This window comes from Esox lucius, chromosome 4, assembly GCF_011004845.1.
Source record: "Esox lucius isolate fEsoLuc1 chromosome 4, fEsoLuc1.pri, whole genome shotgun sequence".
Taxonomy (NCBI): domain Eukaryota; kingdom Metazoa; phylum Chordata; class Actinopteri; order Esociformes; family Esocidae; genus Esox; species Esox lucius.
In genome coordinates this window covers 5,811,421-5,832,897 of record NC_047572.1, presented here as the reverse complement: position 1 = coordinate 5,832,897, position 21,477 = coordinate 5,811,421, and the positions used below count along the sequence as shown (strand labels likewise).

General features: G+C 40.1%; 1 protein-coding gene across 7 annotated transcripts in view; it reads right to left on the bottom strand.

Moving 5' to 3' along the window:
• The window catches only part of wu:fb13g09 (multidrug resistance-associated protein 5), a 49,496-nt gene extending 29,804 nt beyond the window's left edge, over positions 1-19,692 (bottom strand). The window contains exons 1-9 of one of the 7 annotated variants that reach the window (XM_010896786.5): positions 19,212-19,692; positions 13,779-13,982; positions 13,039-13,194; positions 10,501-10,648; positions 7,574-7,807; positions 6,803-6,976; positions 3,455-3,602; positions 668-816; positions 193-300 (exon numbers count right to left, since the gene is read on the bottom strand). In XM_010896786.5, the coding sequence (XP_010895088.2) occupies positions 193-300; positions 668-816; positions 3,455-3,602; positions 6,803-6,976; positions 7,574-7,807; positions 10,501-10,648; positions 13,039-13,194; positions 13,779-13,972 (1,311 nt within the window). In that variant the 5' untranslated portion in view covers positions 13,973-13,982; positions 19,212-19,692. Of the gene's footprint in view, positions 1-192; positions 301-667; positions 817-3,454; positions 3,603-6,802; positions 6,977-7,573; positions 7,808-10,500; positions 10,649-13,038; positions 13,195-13,778; positions 13,983-14,189; positions 14,429-15,124; positions 15,149-15,881; positions 15,993-19,211 lie in introns of those variants that run through there. The other 6 variants (XM_010896788.5, XM_010896787.5, XM_034291720.1 and 3 more) reach the window with 6 other exon arrangements.
• Between the last annotated feature and the right edge of the window lie 1,785 nt (positions 19,693-21,477).

The following is a 21,477-nucleotide window of genomic DNA, read 5'->3' as shown; positions in this document are numbered from 1 at the left end:
GATAACATTTTTCTTGACTTCATCAACGATTTCTCTCCTTTTCTTCATCTGAAAATTCTTTACACCCAGTATTGTGTATGTTTGATGCAGTATGCACCTTTTACTAAAGGATAAATTGAATATAGGGCATTTTATAATACGCTAACCATATAATAAGCAATGAGCTTCTATGTAAACAAACTGACTTTATACCTGAAATCGGTTGACTGCCACAGAACCCTCAGATAGAGCTCGTACGGCCAAGGGCGTGACCTTGAGGGCAAAGGTCATGGAGTTGAAGACAGCAACAACAGTGAAGGCCTAAATGGAAAAGGGGCCAGAGATGTGCCAGTTAGAGGACTTCCAGTTCTTTAAAAGCCTACAGAAGCTTTTTTTCCCCAGAAATTTGTAATTGATTTTACAACATTATTGTTGATTTAACCTGAACTAAAACATTGCGTACTTTGGTAGTCTGTCAACAAGACATTATACACACACAAACATCAACACCAGTAGCTATTCCAAACTATTAACTAGAGCAGTCAGCTGTGCTTGGCTGGGGCTACAATGAAAAGGTCTACAGTTAGGGGTACACATAGAGCGGAGCTGAGAATCACAGAACTAGAGCGCGGCTGCTTAACAAGCTTGTGACTTTAAAAGTGACATCGAGGAGGGGGAACGTGGCTACCTGAGCTGCTGTGAGGTCATAACCCAGGGCCATGTGTAGAGTGAAAGTGCAGACACTGGCAATGACCACTACAATAGGGGCCACGCCCACTGTAAGGCTCTGAACATATCCAGCTTTCTCCAGTATCCCCTTCTCCTCTGATCGCACCTCTAGGGGTTGGAAAGACAAAGAAAAAACAGGACAGAAAGATAGAAAAACAGTGGAAGCGAGTTAGAGGGGGATGGCAAAAGAAAGACAGAGAGGGAGGGAGAGTCAGACAAGAGTCAGAAAATGTAAAACTAAGCAAGGTGCTGTACATCTTGTTTCCAGGTCAGAACAACATTGTAGAAGAAAATGGGCTTTAACTGCTGAGATAAACAGAGCTTTGTAAAACAAGTTTGACTGAAGTTGAACATTCACATGATCACTCCATTCATATGGCCAAAACACATTGTTCTCAGCCTGTCGTTCACCAATTCAGACAGAAAACGCCACGTTTTAGTTTAACCATTTATTAAAACATACACAGCATCATTTATGCAGGTTTTGGCATTAGGTTTTGCTCCTCTAGGGAAACGCAATGCCTTCACATGATAATGTATACGATACTACTAATAATGATATCAACACTGTAGTAGCAATTCGCAGTACAGATCCATCCATTAAAAGGAAACACAGAACAAGCAGATAGAGGCAGGGGTGGCGGGTGTGTTCGCATCTGCATGCTAGTAGACAAGCACACAGAGTAACCTGGTGATTAAATAGTCAGTATGAAAACGGATATTGTGATAAGAGTGTCCCATGAGTCAGTTGATATGTCGCTGACCAATTGACCGCTCGGGTTTCCTGTCTGAACTGGTTATGCTAATTTACAACGCCAATCCAAATGATATTCAGGTGTGCCGCAGGTTGTTTTGGGGGTCGGATGATCAGAGGGATTGCCTTGAAAAACAAAGGCCACAAAAGAATACATTTCCTAGCCATTAATAGTAAGAGGTTTCCTTAAAAAATGGTGGGGCACTGGCAGCAGTCAAGTTGCTGGTCTTGCCTGCCTTGTGCTAATGTTCGTGTATATCTCCCAAATGCGTGCTAGCTGTTTCATTTAACATTCCATTCAGTGCACTCTGGCTCAAAGCCCAGGTTTCTTTCTTTCTCACATAACCAAGGCTTCTAAGTGCTCCAGGACAAGCAACAACATAACTCCACTCCTACACATACCCTATTCTCCAGGGACTGACTGTAGTGTTGTTAGATATACTCCTGCTTAGACAACACATTGCAGTTGCATTGCCTTATTATTGCTACAAATACATGTGCATTTGTCATCAGTGTGATGTGACCGTCAGGTGACAATAATACCACCACCTGAAGAGAATGATGTAGCAACTCAAAATATCAAACTCAGCAAACAGTAAATCTGTTTGTACATATATATTTTTTAAGATAATTGGAATCTGGAAGGTAATAAACTCTAATTCCAATTTCATAACATCCAATGAATGATTATGGTCTTGTCTCATTGCTAGGCGAAAGTCAAAAAACAGTGTCAAAGATCCAGACATGTCCTCTGATGCATATCTTTCCAAGTAGTTTCTTTTCTTCACACCGCTCGTTCAAGCATAACGTCTTTGCCTGCACACACGCTATACAAATCAACCTGCCCACCTCCAGCACAGCTAAAACTATTTTAAGTCACCCTCTCCTGGACCTCCAGGCACTGTCGGTATGCCACAACCAGAATTCAGACATCTGGCCTCAATGATGCATCTGTACCTCATGCACTGACCCCTACGCCAGTTGAGGGCAATTCAGCATAATTTCAACTAGTAGTCGTGAAAGTGGTGCGCATTTACATCTTCATTTTTTTTGTACTATGCCCTATTGTCATCACACATCATCCAATTGTGTATTACGTAATCCAATCAAGTACTATGCTACCATTTAGTATATGTCACAACCTTTTACAAATAAATCATTAATTTCCAGATCCATTTTATCCATGATACATATTTCAATTTTATATAAACATGGTGCTCTTAAGATCCCATAGGGCATTGTTCAAAGGAACGCCCAATTAATTATCATAATAATTAGAATTGTGAAAATGATACAAACAGTGGGTTGTTTTAAGGATATGAGTTCCACCTGGCTAATTACAGTCATGATTTAAAGCAGCAAATGATCCTTATCAACAACTTAAGGCAGAGCCTCGTGAGAAGGGCCCTGCTCTAATTCTTCAATGTCTGAGTGGAACAACCCTTCGCAGGTCGTTAGGTATTAACGAGGTTTAAACACTTTACAAATTAACCTTGTTGCACAGGGATCCAATCAGGGCTTTTATAGTTCAGGAAGAAAGGGGAAGTCTGAGCCAATGGAGTATAATGAAAATGGAGTTGCTAGGTCAATTCCATGAAAAACAAGACCTGAAAGCATTTGAGGATTAATTGATGATTGGAGGATCTGAGTAAATGGGTTTCAGGTAATGGTCTGACTGGAAAGGAAAATTAATTGGCTTAAACGGGAGATAAATAAAGTCAATAAAGTCAAACTAATGAAATATTTAAAAAAGAGGTTTCCCAAAACAGGATGTTGTGTCATGCATTCTATTTTACCAGAATTACAGGCATGATGATTCAGACCCGGTGTTTGTCCTGACCAAATTACCTGACCAAAATTTAACAATACAACCCTCATACACAAGGCATAAACAGTGCTGGTGTAATTGTAGTTTATCCTGAGAATGTGTCCAGTCATGGCTCACAAGTAACCAGTACATGTGTGTTTATGTAGGGGGAAGTAGTCACTCACTGTGGATGTTCTGAGCAAATGCGCTTTCCCAGCAGTACATCTTGATGAACTTGATACAGCCAAGAACCTCATTCATGAGCCTCACGCGCCGGTCGGTCACAACCACGCACTTCTTACGGAAATACGCCGTGAGACGAGATGCCAGCATCTGTCCCAGACAGAAAAAAGGAAGCAGAGGGAGGGAAAGAGTAGAAATGTGTGTGAGGGCAAGAGTAGTATTGTGAGTGGGGGAAATGAAAGTAGACATCATCTGTGATCCAAATGGCATCCTATGACTTAGCAAACTACTTGTGATCTAAGCCACATAGGACATGGGGTATAAAACAGTGCACTATATAGGGAATAGTTTGTCATGTGGGACATGTGGGGGCAGCTATTCTGCATCAGTTTTACGGCAGGGAACATTATATATAAACAGCTTACACATCAATACCAAAAGTCCCCAACAGGCATGCTTCAGACTAAAGTTCATTGACATAGAAAGAGAAACGACCACAAAGTTGACCGAAAGAAAGGCAGGAAGTTTTAGAAATGGAGAATTACCAGGTTGTGTCATAAAGAGTCTGTGAAATGAAGGATGGTGACTACAGTTCTTACCATTATGGGGAAATATGATAGTCATCACGAATCTGCCCCAATGGACACATCCCCCCCAATATTCAAATCTGCTAAAAACTTCCCCCCAATAAATTGATATATAAATTACAAATAAAATAAAAATGTGCTATGCTAAGACAGGCAACCATGCACCAACATCCAAAATAATCTTTAGCAAATGTAAACATAATCATAACTAAACTTAAAAAATTTGCTGCTATTATTTTCTACCGGTTCTAGTTTTACGGTTTACAGCAGTTCTACGTGAACTTTGTCCAGGTGCTAATGCCGTACCCCAGCAGAAGTCGTTGGTCAACTGCTGTGAGCAGGGTTGCCATATCTGTAGTTTTCAGGCAAATTTGGCTGTTGTGTATAATTGTGCTGTTGTGACATCCACATATACCTGAGGTCAGAATGACCTCAGGTTTGTCCTTGAATGCCTTGGGAGAATGAGTGAGCTCACAGATCAAAACATCCTGTGAGCTCACTCAATATGTTGTGTAATGATGAATAATGACTTGGGGGGTGAATCCCAGAGAGTTGTGAAACATTGATGGAAGATTCGAAAAAGATCCATCCAGAAATTAGCATAATTTTGGAGGACCAAACATCATTGTATAACCAAACTGTTTAAAAGTGTGTTTCCGAGGTTTGGAAGTCGGTTGTTCTGCAGACCACCATGGATTGGTTGCTCTGCAGATCAGCACGGCTTTATGACATCAATAATGTCTACTATCAAATTCACAAACACCTGAGTTGTTTGAGACTGTAGGCAGGAAAAAGGGTAATAATTCTCCATAACAGTGAAAATTAATTGGTGTTTTTCTACGCTGTTATCACAGTCAGATGTCACCTACGGTCTATACCGTATATTAAGTTTTGTTCCCGGGGTGGGGTGGGGGTGTCATTTAACCTGGCAACACTGGCTGTAAGTGCTGTTGGTAGGTACAATCAATGTCGAACACTGTACTCATCACTTTCAAATGTATAAAAAAAGAGTGGAAAACTAGAATGTTAAATGAGCGTTACGCAGGCTATCTTCCTGTTGATTGTGATAGTTTTAACATCAACATGTCATGTTGCGCTGAAACTGAAATTGTGGAAATAAATAATAGTTTGCTAAAAAGTGTCAGTAATTGCATGGAGCGTAAACAAAAGTTTTTTGGTGGAAAAGGGCAGATTTGCGAGTGCTAATCTATCAACCGTCACTAACGTTATCTATCATAGCTAAGTTACCTGGAAAGCTAATTAGCCACACATTCACCCAGTGACCAACAATGGTACTCATGTGTGTATTCAACAAACGTTAATGTCTTACGTGAAGGATTTTGTTAGAATTGTCAGAATGCCCACATGAAGTCTGAGTAAAGTGTCAATCATTTATCTTGCGTTGCATGTGTAATTTATGCAGACAGTAGTAATTTTCATTAATTGTATATTTGTATAGTATATTGTATAGTTGTATTTGCTTACTGTATGATGAACATTATTAGTGTTTGTTTGATTAAAGTGCAAGCAGTTTTATTAGTCAACTTTCATTCACAGTGAGTGTCATCATGAGCATGAGGAAGGGTGGCAGTGACATTCATCAGTTTTTTTGGGCAGCCTCAATGAGAAAATGAGTACCAGTCAGATGATAGAAGTATACTGTAGCGGTGAGTCAATGTTCATTGATGGAATAATCATTGCCATTCAGATCAGAAATGGTTAGTAATCCATTCCTGAACATCATGGCAAGAAACAACTTGTTTACTGATTGATCTCATGTTCACTCTGGCGCATTTGGAGTAAAGAAAGAGAGGGAAAGAGAGAGGCAGAGAGCATGAGGATGCCAACAGGGCAGGGAGAGCAGGTGACATGGAGGTGAGTGAGAAAAGGAGCAAATATTGATGATCGATCTGATATTGCCATATTGGTGTTGTTCTGACGACATCATATTTAATGTTGGCATAACTGAGGTTAGGCTTAGGCACAGGCCCCACTGAGGTTAGCTTTAGGCACAGGTACAGGTACCACTAAAGTTAGGGTTAGGTCAAAGGGTGGGGGGCAGGGGAATATTCTGTCTTTGGACTGGGGTAACCAACTAACTACATGTCAGTTGCAATGATGGTCCTGCAGCAACATTAATTATGATTTTGTAAGAACAACACCAACACAGTGATATCAGATTTTGTGGATATTGATGGTTAAGAGTCTTAAAAATATAAATATCTTTTTAAAAATGTAATGTTTTACTTGGGGGGACCACCAGACCCCCGGGTGATTTGGTCCCCCCAATGTTGACTCCATGGCTACGGCCTTGTCATGAAGTACTATTAACAAGAAAGACTAAAACTCAAAGCTGGGAGTGAGATAAGTTCTGATGAATCATGGTATAAAATCTGCACATACACTGCTGGTAAATTAATGTGTACCTCACGGTGCTATCTTCTTTTCAGGGACTTAGCCTAACATAATCTACATTTGCATGAAACTAAACTAAAATGCCTGTTACAGTGTTAGAGGATATTAACTTTCCTTTTAATTTCAGTTTAGATTATGATTACACTCAATTCCAAAACTTCAAGTCCCCAAAAGCAAAAAACTTTGGAGATACATTTCTTCACCTTCTCAGTTATTAAATCATTAAAAACAGTCCCTTATTTCAAACTGCAACTGAAATAGCTCCCTTGAATAAGGCACAACCCTGGTCAGTGAGCTAACTTCACATGTTGTGCATTATTTTGTTAGAACACATGTAGGACGTCCTACCATAGCAGGGTAAAAGATGATAAAGATTGCTGATCCGACCAATGCAGTGGGTCCCAGGAAGTAAGCGGTGTAGGACAGACCTAGGATTCCCACCAGTGGGCCCCCGGCAAGCAGACAGCCGACGGAAACCGCCTCGTACACCCGCTGGCCATCACTGGAGCAGATGTTGATTAGCTGTGGGAAAGGCCATTGAAATTGAATGTGGACAACTTGAAACAATGTACTCTACAGGGAAAGAGTCAAAGAAGAGAACAAAACAGAAAGCTAAAATGAGACAATGACAATAAGCTGACTTTTGATTTGATCTGGAACTATTAGAAAAAAAGGGAAAAAATAAGGACTGCAATGTAGGCGCTGTACCAAATTAGTAAAATGGGAGAGATGTTATGTTTTTTTGCTAAAACATGTTCCCTGAGGCGCATTTGCAATGTTGCCACAAGTAACCACAAGTGTATGTCCCTAGAGGTAAGGAGTTGATTTGGTTCCCCTTCACAAAACACCCTAGCCAAGAGCAATTCAAACCCACTCCCGGGGGACCAAAACAGTTAAGTGACTTTTATTAAACGCATAAAAATTGACAGTACAGGAATATCATGTGTACTTATATTTTATAGAGAGAAATCAGTGATTGATTTAGACCTATGACAGCCAGTGAGCTCAAAACTACCAGCTAAAAACAAAAAACAGAAACAATCAGCCCTTCCGGACCAAAGTTGAAGAACCCTGTAGCCTGTCCAAAGAATTAAGTTGATGAAACAGGCTAACACTCACCTCTCCGGCACTGATGTCTTTGGTGCTGCGCAAGCGAAGGATCTTCTGGAAGGCAAATGTGAGCACTGCACCCCGGAGTCGAGCAGCGGTGCGGTAGTTGACGGCCCACATCAGTGCCAGCGACCAGGAGCGCATAAGTTCCATCAGGAAGATCCCAGCCACCACAGAAAGGCCATAGGGCACCCTGGCCTCGGCACTCTGGGAATACTCTAGTAGGGCACGTACTAACACCGCCTGGTAATGGGAATACCATGGTGGGAGGTTAAAGAAGCAGAGGAGAGAGGAATAGCAAAAAGGGAGATTAAGAAGAACTAGAAACTTAATACAAGACAACTGTGGCATTAAGGTACAAAAGTCAACTGAAATCAGGACTGAAAGCGAAAAACAGGCACAGTCTAGAATAATGAGGTTGATTGGTGCTGAGCTTTATGTTGTGGCGATGTGTACAGTTGATATAACCCATCACAAATGATGTGGGGACATGGCTCATCCGATCATTAGAGTACTCTGGTCTGAAAAGATTCCAAATATGTTTTAATTCTGTGTTTATAAATTTACGCAAATGTTGTCATCAGAAAGTGTGTCTAATAATGTGAATGAATAAAATGTCAACAATTTAATTTATAAATTAGTGACGATGCAACACAACATTGCACTATTTTCTTTTTTTATCAAGGCAGGTTATTTAAATTTGAAGTGTAAACACAATATAGATGCAGCGATAGTTTGCTAGATGGAGAGGTGACAGCTGCTCACATTATGCATCGCTATATATCACTACGATAGCTCATCATATGGAATATCTACATTTGCATGCCGATAGTTCACATTACAGAATGTAAATGTAGGCTGTAGGAATGGTATATTAATAGGCTGGTCCAACCCGGTCTCATTGGAATATGTAAACTATTACAAGTAAATCTATGGCACCCAATTTCATATGTAACATGCGCTACCAAAACATGTTAGGTTACATTAAAATGCGCTACCAAAACATATAATACATTACAAATGGGCTTAAATGTAACATATGTTACAAACACTATTAAAATGTATCATGTTACAAACACTAGACAAACTTATCATATGTTACGAACACTATGAAAGCGTATGATATGTTATGAATGCTACTAAAACGTATCACATATTACGGATTTACACAAAACATCCTAGTTGTGTCACAAACCGGCGATGTTCAGCTCAGCAGACCGGCGTCCTAACCATTGATCCATACAGGGACCAGAGACTTTGGTGGACGAGTAATAACCCTACCAAGGTGGCGACATTATGTAATAAATGTATTTTAATGTTTCAGTTACCGTTAGGGGTCACAGCACTGAAGTTAAGATTAGGGTTTGGGTTAAGGTTAGGTATCACAGCACTGTGGTTAAGGTTAGGGCTAAGGTTTGGGGTAAGGTTATAAAATGAAAAAGGTTAGGTTAAGGTTTGGTTAGGGTTAGGTATCACACCATTGAGGTTAATGTTAGGGTTTAAATTAAGGTTAGGTATCACAGCACTGGGGTTTAGGTAAGGGTTAAGGATTGGGTTATGGTTAGTAAAAAAATCACTTGAAACTTATTGAAGTTTCAACACGTCCCAATTTGGAGCAGTGTGTAGTGCACCTGTTATTTCACCTAACATAAACTATCTTACAAATTCGGCTGTTAAACATTTTCGTAAAATAGTTTACATATTCCAATGAGACCAGGTTGGCTGTTCATATGTTGTTCGGGGTAGGTGATTTGCTCTCATTTTCTGAAAATGTTTCTCTCTGTATGCAATGCTTCAATAGAAACAGCCGTGGTTTTCTTAGCTTTTTTAAGAGGATGTTAGACTCGCACACAGCCACCAAGTCCTGAATAAATGATCGTCTTGAATCTGCTGATGAGTCTACTAAAATGCTAATCTCTTATTGCACTTGCACCTCGTTTGAAGAGGCATGCTCTGGCTAACATGGTGCTTTTACTTTTTCTTCGCATGGGCTCAGGGATGTCGTTAGATATATCAGTCAATACAATTTCTCAGTGATTTTCTTTTTTTTCGTCAACCGGAAATTCGACTTGGACAGACCAGCTAGCTACAACTTTAGCAATAATATCAACAAAATACTACTAATAATATATATATATTTTTTTTTGTCAATTTCAGCCAAATTATGGAAAATTCTGCGATATCCCACTTGAGATAGTTGATTCCAAATTCCCCATTTCCATCCGCGTTTTCCGCATCACAGAAATCATAGGGCCGTAGTCACTGATAATGCATTATATTTTGGCTTTAAATTGGATTTAATTTTCTGAGGCCTGCACTGCATCCAAACAGGAATGTGAGACAACCTTGTGTAACTATAAATCCTGTTACTCCTATTTGGGGAATGAAACTTCTAGCACATAGTATGACACATGTAGCGCTATCTTGACAAAAAACAAATAGCTTGAGCTGGAGGAAACAATACACTTATAGTATCGTATTGGGGGAACTCAGAAGTGCTTTAATTTGAAATGTCACTCAATATGGCATTCTAATAAGCACATTCAATGTACTGGCCTGATCAGTGCTTTTCTAAATCACTGCAGTTTGAGGCTAATTTAGTGTATGTTATGTAGAAGGGGTGAAAATTAAGCCCATAGTGTGACAGTTGGATAAGGGGAGCATATGTCTATGCTAGAAGTGTCCTGGGTACACACTTGCAAATCTTGAGGCTTAATATGGGTTTTACTATTTAAAGCTTTGTAATCTTCTGGTATGTTTTCATTAACATTTTAAGACCAGCGTGAAATGGAATGAAGTGATTTCCGTGTGTAAAATACAAAATACTCGGACTTTGAACCAGTCTTTGAGCGTTCAGGCAGAATGAGGGCTGCCCACGTTACCTGAATCAGCAGAAATGAAAGGCTGAAAGAGGGAGGAATTTACAGTGCACTTACGGGTCCCACAAAGCCGGTGACCATGGTGATGAGGAGGGAGAAGATGGCGACTAGCATGCGGGTCTGGCAGAACCTCCAGAAGACCAGAGACAGGGATGCCCCGTCTTTTCCCTTCTGTTTGAGCTCCTCATGCCACAGGCTCTCTAGTCTGACCATTGGAGGTAGACCAAAGAAAGAAGGTTAGGGAAAACATATGCCTTCTCTGCGTAATCATATCACAGTCCTATTAGCTGCCTGAAACCATCCATGTCAGCGTATTATCAACCAAGACAACGTCATGAAGAGAGTTGCTGGTAGACCTAGCAGCATATCCAATCAAATTACCATGCATTACGCAGACAGTGATAGATCAGCTAATACTTGAATTAGCATTTTTAGGGAACAAAATTATAATCTTTGAAAAATGCATTTTTCACACCAGTATTTCACACTAAATTAGACTCATTAAATGTTGTGGGTCAGCTTAATCACAGACACAGCCAAATAGGAAGGGGAAATGAAAGTGTATGATAATTGCAGTGTGAGCGACACATGCAAACATGCTAAATATGTGCTAACGCACTCTTTTATCGTGGTGTAATTGCCTCCTAAAAGGGAAGAATCTCATAAAAAGAGAAAAGTGCCTTATTGACAAAATATTTCATTCCTAATGGATGGAGAAAAAAGAGAGCGAATGAGCAGCTGCCACACGTAATTCATGTCTTAATGGGTTTATTAAAAACCTATCGGAGATAAAGTGCATTAACCCAAGCACATTCTCCCGCAGGCTGATAATTACTACTTTAATTCACATTTACCTCTGAGCTGAGTGATATGTTCGATTTAACACCCGAGTTGCGATAAACCGTATGCGCTGAGCAAGGTTTGCAGGAAATTAAAAGCTGTTAATCATTCAAAGATGTGGATATGTATAAATACATGTAACCGTTTTAGAGTTTTTGTTTTGTGATATCAATAGCTAATACACCAAGTTTTGGTAGTTTATTAGGATCTCAGTAGGCTAATGCACATGCAGCAGCTACTCTTCCTGGACTCCACATAAAACTTCAATAAACTTCAGTTCAGTACAGCTATAGACAACACAGTAATGATTATATTGCTGTCATTTAAAATACATAAATTATAAGTAATATATTGCAGTTGCATTTGAGGTTTAGGAAGAAGAGAGATTCTGTTTTTTAATCAGTTTTTTTCAAAAACGTGCTTTCTACATGAGTAACCTCTTTTGACAGTGTTCCACAATATATTTCTATAGGACATCTATAGTAAAAGCCCCCAAACGTCTAAGAGCTTATAAAATGTATTTCATAATGTTTTAATAATGTTGAAAATAGATTGATCACTATGGACTGTAACGTTTAAAAGACATGAAACAACTTCAATTTGACACTCCAACTTTGACAACGTGGTAATGAAAGATGAAGGCATTTGGTGAAAGAAATGCCTAAAGAAAACAAATGTGTAAATGCAGCTATAGGCTAACATTTCATGAATAGCACCTTCTTTTGACACTCTGAAGTGTGAACTCTCCCAGCGGGTTCACTGGCCTCTCTTCCCTGCCCTTCTCTATGAGACACACGTTATATAACTGTGCCAGCCATGTAAACAACTTCAACTCTCCCCTTAACCTCTTCTCCTCAGACACTACACATGCATACCAGGGTAGCAGTTTTCAGGGACAGGGACACACTGAACTCTTTTCATAGCCCTATAGCTCCTTCTCTTCCATGGCAAGTTGTCTGGCTGACAGGAATGTCTGCTTTTGATAAGGATGTGAAAAATGGGATCACACAGTGCTCTTACCGTGAGTGTTCTTTCATTCATTCTTGGTTAATCTCCTTCCATTTATTCTTAAATAACAGAATCCCCCTCCATAAGCATGACAGACTTGTTTAAGGCGCTGTTTTGACATTAGCCCAGCAGCTTAAGCTGTGAATCCGGTCAAACCAGAGGTTAACAAGAGGCACGGAAAGACGGGCTGTCCCAAGGAGAGGACAAGGGTTAGTGACATAACCACTCTCTCTGTGGGCAAAAATGAGTGAGCCTAACTCTCTAACAAGCTAATCTCTAATCCCCGGCTATTAATACCACCCCCTGTACGGACAGATCTCTTCTGGAAGAGGGAATGAGAAGGAATATGCAGTCAATCAATTTTTGTGGAGGGTGACTTGGGGGAACACAGGGAATGCCACATATGGCAAGTGCGGAGGTCCACTTTCATTACTGACAATGCCCCTGGCTCGGCAACCTCAGTTAGTGACAATGCCCCTGGCTCGGCAATCTCAGTTAGTGACAATGCCCCAGGCTTGGCAACCTCAGTTGCAGTGCAGGTTTCTAGTCATGCCGTCTGTTTGCTCAGTGTTATCGGACCTGTGGGAGGTTTCCCTAGCACAACGGGAAGGTAAACTGAATCCGGTCATGTTTGTGAAAGGGGTGGAAATGATTGAGTCCTGAAACGTTGTTAGAAAACAATAAATGTATTGTACCACTCCATGGATCGTAAGGTGTTTGGGGATTCATGTTAGACTGTAGCCTCACCTCTGGCTGTTGAATTCAGAGGCCTCATGGCAGGACAGCCCCCAGACGTCGTCTATGGAGAGGCTGGAAGTCTTGTGGGCCCTCAGTGCGAGTGGGGTGAGCCACTGCAGTGTCATAAAGGAGAAGAGCCCAGCGTTGTCAACTGGGTGCTGGTGCCTGCAAGTAACACAGAAACAAAACAGAACAGAATTAGTGAAAATCTAGGCATCGCCTGTGTGTTAGGTTGAGAGAGGGAAAGGGAGAGAAAAAGAGTGGTAAAAAGGAGAGAGAGAAAAAAGTGGGAGCAACCTGACAACTCTGTGAAAAAAAGAAAAGAGTCCCTTGGCCTTAACTTTGGCCGGGGCAAAGTGGAGAGATGAATCACAAACCACTGTTGTTTGAACAACAGTTTGCAGGCACTTCACAGAAGTCTTGGGGAGCAGCGAAAAAGGAAAGGTTCTGGGACAGCTTATCAGTCAGCATTCAAACATAGGTCCGTCTGTTAGCGGAGGATAAGTCAATTGCCATATCATGGCCTCTGGATGATCTTTCAATAGAAACAGGAACACAACAGTATCTGACTCCAAAATTGCAACAATGTTCCCTTTATAGAGCACTTCTTTTGGTCAGGACATTATTAAGGAAATAGGTTGTCAATTATACCACACCTATTGAGCCTATACATTCACAATTCAGCAGAGTACACATTTCAGGATTTTGTATGAGGGGACGAGTAAAAGGAGTAAAAAGAAGGTGCTTACTTGTGTGTTATCCTAAAGGGCTTCAGTATCTGCAGGCTGTGGCGATAGCGGCCAGCTCTCCGTCTGGGACTTGTCCATGGCACCACCTCTCTTTGGCCTTCGTCTTCATCGGGGTCGGGTAAGGTCGGAGTTGCGGGGGAGGTCAGGGGCAAGCCCTCCACCCGGCCAGCTGCCTCCAGGGCATCAGGGAACATAACTGCTCTTCTGCAGAGGAAGGAAAAGGCAAACACATAAATTGACATGAGCTGCTTGGAATCAGAGTGGGGGTGGAATTACTGTCTGTATAGAGACATTTAGTGCAGTGGTTTCAAGCACTTTAGACTAGGTTCTCGTAAAAATGTATGTGCCATTTTAAATTCAAATTTAAAACCTGGAAGGCTGTGACCAATTTCGTTCTCTTATTTTACTTACGGACTTATTTCCATTCAACGCACTTGGTTATTTTTTTATGTTTGTCTGCCTCTTTGTTTTGCTGAGTCACAGTTGGAGACCGGGTGTTACTAAAAAGAACATTGCTCAGAGGTTGTGTCCCCACAGCCTGCAGACACAAAAATAAAATGCTTATCTATTTAAAGACGAACTGGGGGAGGCTTCAAAAGCACTCAAGGCACTGAGAGGAGGGCGGATATTTGAGCAGCTAGTATGTCCGCACAATGGCCCTCGTTTATCAAAAGTGCGTACACCAAATTTCCAGCGTACACCCAAAACCACGGTGACTTTGAGATTTATCAATATGGACATTGGCGTACGGCACTCTCAAATCCTACGCCAGCTCAGGAGGTGGTGTACGCACGTTTTGAGTTAGTGCGGAAATGCGCAGAAAAAAAAATCCTAACGCACTGACAAACTAAAAGATATGATATATCATGACCCACTGTAAAAAAAACAACAACATAATAATTACAAACTTCAGTGTTTATTTTTGTGAAACATGGACTTCAATGTTTAATTTGTGTGACTTTACCAAAGCATTTGATTTATATGTATTCCTTCAGATGCGAGCCTGTGCACTTTACATGACGTTTCAGGGTTAGGCCCGGCAGTTGCGCACAGACTGGGTTCAGTAATAAAATGCTTTTAATGACCAAAATATAATTCAGACTGACAAAATAATAAAAATGACATTCTTCTTCTTTTAAATAATAATAATAGAAATAATAATAATAACGACATTCTTCTTCTAAATAACAATAAACGTCATTAATAATAAATATCATAAAATAATAAGACGAATATTACAAATTGTCATGCAATTATTAATGTGAATGAATGGTACTCCACATCACATCATCATCTTTTATTCCGCTTTTTAAACTGCCAAATAAAACAATTTTATTTATTTCTACCTCCCTGGTGATCGTCTCAATCTCCACGTCAGAGAAGTTTCTCTTTTTTGCCGTCTTCCGTGTGTCCATGGCGTAAAATGAGGGCGTGGGGGAAGCGGAGAATTGAATATATAGGGGCGTGTTATTCTAATGACGATCGTTTTCAGCAACGGCATTTATCAAGGGCAGGTATTGCGTACACCTGAATTTTAAAGGCTTCATAAATCAGGCGGTGAGAGGAGTGTAAGCAAAATCTTACGACCAACATATACGCCCATTTCTACACAAGAATGATAAATGAGGGCCACTGTCACTGATCCTTCTATAGTATAAATCCTTGTTCAGGTCACTTTGACTCAGCGTGTGTTGGATCTATACCTTGCCCTGAGAATGTGTAGTAATCTTTACTTCTCAAAGCCAAGGGCAATGTGTTTAATGTACATTGCAAAAGTTGGTTACATTTGCAGTACTATGAGAACTGAGATAAAGTTAAACTTGACATGTAGCCTATGCCATGAATATCTTATCAATATACAAGCAGAAAAGAAGCACTGTGCAGGAGTTAACAGCACAATTTCCCAAACGTAGGGTCGAGACCTGCTGTGAGGTTGGCTGATTGAGAGTGGAGTTGCAAGAGAAATTACAGAAAAGAAATTGCCCTTGGTAGGGAAAACCAGGGTTAGATAAGTAACCTTCAGTATCTGTGAAATGCAGTCATATTAAAGACAACGATTTCTGTTTTCTTTCAACAAAAGTGGATTTTATCAGTTCAACCTACAAAATGTTATGACTCTCAGGAACACGTGTTTGTCTTCTGTTTCTTTAGAACCCCTTAGAATTTTTTTTACAGGAACTTGCAGTAAATGAAACTCAAGGAGAAAGAACATAATCAACAAGGATTGATAATATTATTTTCTACACAGAACATCTTAGACAAACCTTATGTATTTCACATTTTATTATTTTACAAATCAGACAAATAAATGTTGACATTCTGTCATAGCTTCAATTAAGTAAGTATTTCAAAAAGGTTTAATTGAACACAGAAACAAACAAACAATACAAAGTAAAATACCTTGTGGAGTGGTTTATGGACAAAGTGCAACTTGCTTCAATAAAAATTGTGCCATGTACAACCCAGCTCCCAGAAAAGTTGGGATGCTGTGTAAAATGGAAATAAAAACAGAATGCAAAAACGTGCAAATAATTGAAACCCTATATTCAATAGAAGATATCAAATGTTGAAACTGACAAATGTTATTGTTCCTTGAAAAATATGTGCCCACTTTGAATTTCATGCCAGAAACCTGTTTAAAAAAAGACTGGAAAAGAGGTGTAGTATAAAAAAAGAACTTGGTGGAACATTTCACAACTAGGTTAACTGGCAAGATTGGGTATAAAAAAGAGCATCCCAGAGAGGATGAGTCTTTCAGAAGTAAAGATGGGGAGGGGTTCACCACTCTGTGAAAGAATGCCCTGGCAAATTGTGCAATAATTAATAATAATCTGGAGAGAATTTCAGCCTTGTCCCTTGATTCTCTGAAAGATGAAAGATGCAGAGAATCAAGGGACAAGGACAAAAAACAATATTGGCTGGCCATGATCTTTTAGGGCTCAGGCTGCACTGCATTAAAAACTGACACGATTCTGTAGTGGAAATCACTGCATGGGCTCAGGAACACTTCCGAAAACCATTGTCTGTGAACACAGTTTGTCACTGCATCCACAAATGCATTTGTGGATATAAACAACACCCAGAAATGCATCCAGAAACGCTGCCATGTTCTGGGCCTGAGCTCATTGAAGATGGACTGAGGTGAAGTGGAAAACTGTCCTGTGGTCTGAAATCATTTTAGGGAATCATGGATGCCGCATCCTCTGGGCTACAAAGGAAAGGGACTCTCCAGGTTGTTATCAGCGCACAGTTCAAAAGCCAACATCCGTGATGGTATGAGGGTTCATTAGTCCATATGGCATGGGTGACTTGCAATCCTGTAAGCAATATATACAGATTTTGGAGCGACATATGCTGCCATCCAGACAACGTCTTTTTCAGGGAAGGCCTTGCTTATTTCAACAAAACAATGCCAAACCACATTCTGCACGTATTACAACAGCATGGCTCTGTAGTAAAAGTGTCCGGGTGCTAAACTGACCTGTCTGCTGTGTAGACCTGTCACCAATTGAAAAAACTTTTTACATCTGGCACATTATGATACAAAAAATATGACAAAGGAGACCCCGAACTGTTGAGCAGCTGAAATCCTTTATCAGGCAAGAATGGGAAAACATTTCACTTTCCAAACGACAGCAATTGGTCTCCTCAGTTCCCAAACACTTACTGAGTGTTGTTAAAAGAAGAGGAGATGCAACACAATAATAAACATGCCCCTGTCTCAACTATTTTGAAATGTGTTGCTGGCAGTAAATTCAAAATGGGCATTTATTTTAAAAAAATAAAAAAACTATAACATTTCTCTGGTTCAACAATTTGATATGTTGTCTTTGTACTATTTTCATTTAAAAATAGGGATTAAATGGTTTGCACATCATTGCATTCTGTTTTTATATGCATTTTACACAGTGTCCCAACTTCTTTTAGAAACAGGGTTGTATGGAATTATGATGATAATATGACTTCTTTAAGTGGATAGGGGATATGGACCAAAATAGAATAGGGGTGGCAATCCTTATGCTTCAAGCCGGCTGCAAGAAGCTAGGATGTCAACGACCCCAAAAGTGACTGTATGGACATTTGCAGACCAATAGTAAAATATAGTTTGGGAGAGAAAATCCTTCCTCTCATTTGAACTCAAAGTTGTTGTTTTTTTTACCTATTCCATGTGTTTTATAATCCCAGATAAATGGATAGACAATGTGTTTATGAGAAGAGTCAAATATGAATATAGACATATACTGGAACAGGTAATGCAACTGAGGAAGGAAAACAATCGTAATTGTATGAACTCTTCCCAGTAAGGATATTTATCTAAAAGGGGAGATGTTCTAAACAATAGAGCCTAGTATCCACACAGACATTAGTTCACTCTCATTGATATTTACTGTGTAGCCAGGGAAGAAACCAAAGAGATTGATCAAATCTTAGTGTGGCTGGGAAACTGGTTTGAGGGATAGTTACATAGAGGAGAATGTAATTCACATACAGAGAGATTGTATTTAAGGTCTCCTTGGTATTTTAACCTTGTGTTTCTGTGTGTTATTTGATGGATAGGGTAAAAGGCTTGATGGCTTACGCGAAAAGTAACGGCAACTATGTCTGATCCCTCATTGGAGGTTAAATTGCAGTGATAGTGACTGAATGTTGAGTATTGGATTTCATCAATTTGATATCCACAGAAAGTCTGAAACCCATTGATTCAGGGATTGGAGATATCACTGTCTGGACGAGTGTTGCTTGTTTAAATGATTAGTACCAGTTTTAGATATATGTATATAGGGATTTATAAAACTTAAGGAATCTGTCATTGATGTCCATGAGGAGATAAAAACACTTCCCCGGTATCAGACTTTGTGGATCTTACAAAACCCTGAAATGTAACAGTTATTACCAAGATGAAGTGAAACTTGATATCTAGGTATACGCTGGGAAGAACTTATGGATGCACGCACATAATAGTGGTGCGAAACTGTTACAGGGGCAGTGCCATGAAAACAGCATAGAAGTGAGAAGTTTCACTTGTCATATGCAAGACATAACCCACAGTACCCCCTTTTCATCTTTATCACATTAAGTTTGTCACCAGGTTGATAACTTTGCAGAAGCACTACTGACAGAGAACAGTCATAAAACAAACCAAACAGATAAGCATTTCAAGGACACTGCCCATAGACTGCCCTGGCCAAACCTGTTGGTTGAGTTTAGATCAGTTATTGGATTTTCTTGTCCACACAGCCTTCACTCTATCAGCTGCAGAAAACATAAACTAACAAAGTAATACATCATTTTTTATAATTCAGTAATAATGAAATCGATTAAGGATTTTTTAACAATCCCAAACACTGGGCATCATCGTCCCAACAACATCAAAATCATCATATCTAGTGAAATACTAAAACGTTTTCAACATACAGTATTAAAGTAACTTACGAGTATGCAGTATTGACCTCTGTTTGAGATGTCCCCCTGCGGTGTAACGCTCAAATATGTTGTTTATGAATAATGGTAGAGATGTGTTCATCGGGTTTGATTGATACCCCTTTCGAATTTTGCATCTAATTATCTTATACTGCACATATAGACATATCTTCCGCGCAATGCCAACGCATGATAAAGTACACAGCTAACAATTCTATAACGCCAGCTCTGAATAATTCAAGGCCAGGCGACACAAAAAGTTACTGGAAAATGAAACTTCTTTAGGACAACTATGATGAGCTGTCAACGTTTTCAACTCGGCTTTTCCACTTGGTGTCTGCGCATACGGAATTCCCTATATCAATCTGACGTCATGACTGCTCAACCAACCGTGGACTTGCTTGCAACGTCGCCGTAGCAACATGAATGTCCACCACAAGCAAGGCACGTGTTGATCTCTGGCAGTGCGCGCGACGAGCTTAGGTTTCTCCAAGCTATATTTGGCTATGCGGAGAAAGGTTAACAAGACAGCAGGCCATCCAATTCCAGGGAACTTTCAGTTGTGTTTTCTTTTTAAGGTTGGGTGGATGGTGCTTTGCTTGGAAGGACATTCAAAGAATCATTATAATAACATTACATGGTGGCTTGAGCAAGCATGCATTTTTTCTAAGTATTGTTTAAGCTCTGTAAATAAGCGATATTATTCTAGATCTCTGTTGTTTTGATGCATAATTGATTCTCCGTAAGGATTAGGCCAGGGCTAGATCCATTATGTTTTTGTTTGCAATTGTTTAAAGACATTTATTTAGGAGGACCACAATGAAATACGTAAAAGTGAAATCTATATTAATCTGTCTGTCTAGACAGTTAATCTCCTTTGCACCATTTTGTTTCGAAATTACTTTGAGATATGAGTTCTGAATGTAGTGTAGGTGTGTGTAACAAGTGCCCAAGGTGTTCATCAGCATTCTTTAAGCAGTTAGTGCTAATGGCCAGGCTGTAGGTGGGTGTGGGGATGTCAGCACCAGGGTTTAGTTTGCCCAGTTTAAAGAGACAGGGGTGGGGAAGACAAAGCGATATTTTGCTAATAAATAGTCAGTGGGCCGCTGGCAAGACGTAATGAATTTAAAAAAGCTAACGTGTTGAGGTAGATGTATGAATAACAATGAAGCTTTGAAAACTCCCCTTGTAGGGTTGAGAAAGTTGAAATACTGATAGCTTGCCTATTTCTGCCTTGGTTGTGTACACCAGTTTATTATGCATAATATGTAAGCTAAAGGTTTTATGTCTCTTCCTATTTAAAATCCACTGTTGAAGAGAGACACTTGATGACTGCTTCATGTGGAAATACTCTGTGTGGCTGATGGACATCATCTAACTTTTCCATTCATTAAATAGTCTACAGTGACCCCTGTTGGCATGTCAAACTATTTTGCATTGCAACTGATGCCAGTGATCAATTCAGTACTAAGAATATTGTAAAAGCCTCTTGAGGACAAGAGAAAGTGTATGAACCACTACACGAAACCATTACATTTATTTTCTATGATGTCTAGGTTTTGAGATGCATCACAATTGTTTCTTTGCCCATACATTAAAGTAGTAGATCAAAACATCAAGGGTTTAACAAGGGTTTACAGCACAGGTGTCAAACCGGTTCCACGGAGGGCCGAGTGTCTGCAGGTTTTCGCTCTCACCTTGTACCTGATTGATTAATTAGTTCACTAATTGGTTAATTTCTACCCCCACCTGGTTGTTCAGGTCTGACCTGGGAACCAATTTAAAGGAAAACCCAAAGACCTGCAGACACATGGCCCTCCGTGGAACCGGTTTGACACCCCTGGTTTACAGCGTATGTTAACTTTTATGATATAGCATTGCATAGATTAGTGGGGCGGTACCGACCCACAGGGGGCGTTCAGAGGATGACGGGGGGCGCTGGGAAGCAATATTTTTTGAAAGGGGGGGGGCATTGAGATGCCCTGGGGGGGCGTTTGTTTTAAGGCAGGTTTACACCGGAGATTCACAACAATACGGGTTTAAAGTTTCAACTACTTGCAAAAGACTGTGGTCAACATTAAAACCTGTAGTCAACTTGCAACATTAAAACCTACCAGTTTACGCCACTGCGACTGGACATGATCACGTCCTTGGCCAGACCAAATCCATCATGCAAATGCCTAACAACGAAAGTTCAGTAATTTTTAATGAACATGTGCGTTAATGATGCAAAGACATATAGCACTATACCTACCCTTTGCGGATGCATCGCATTTGG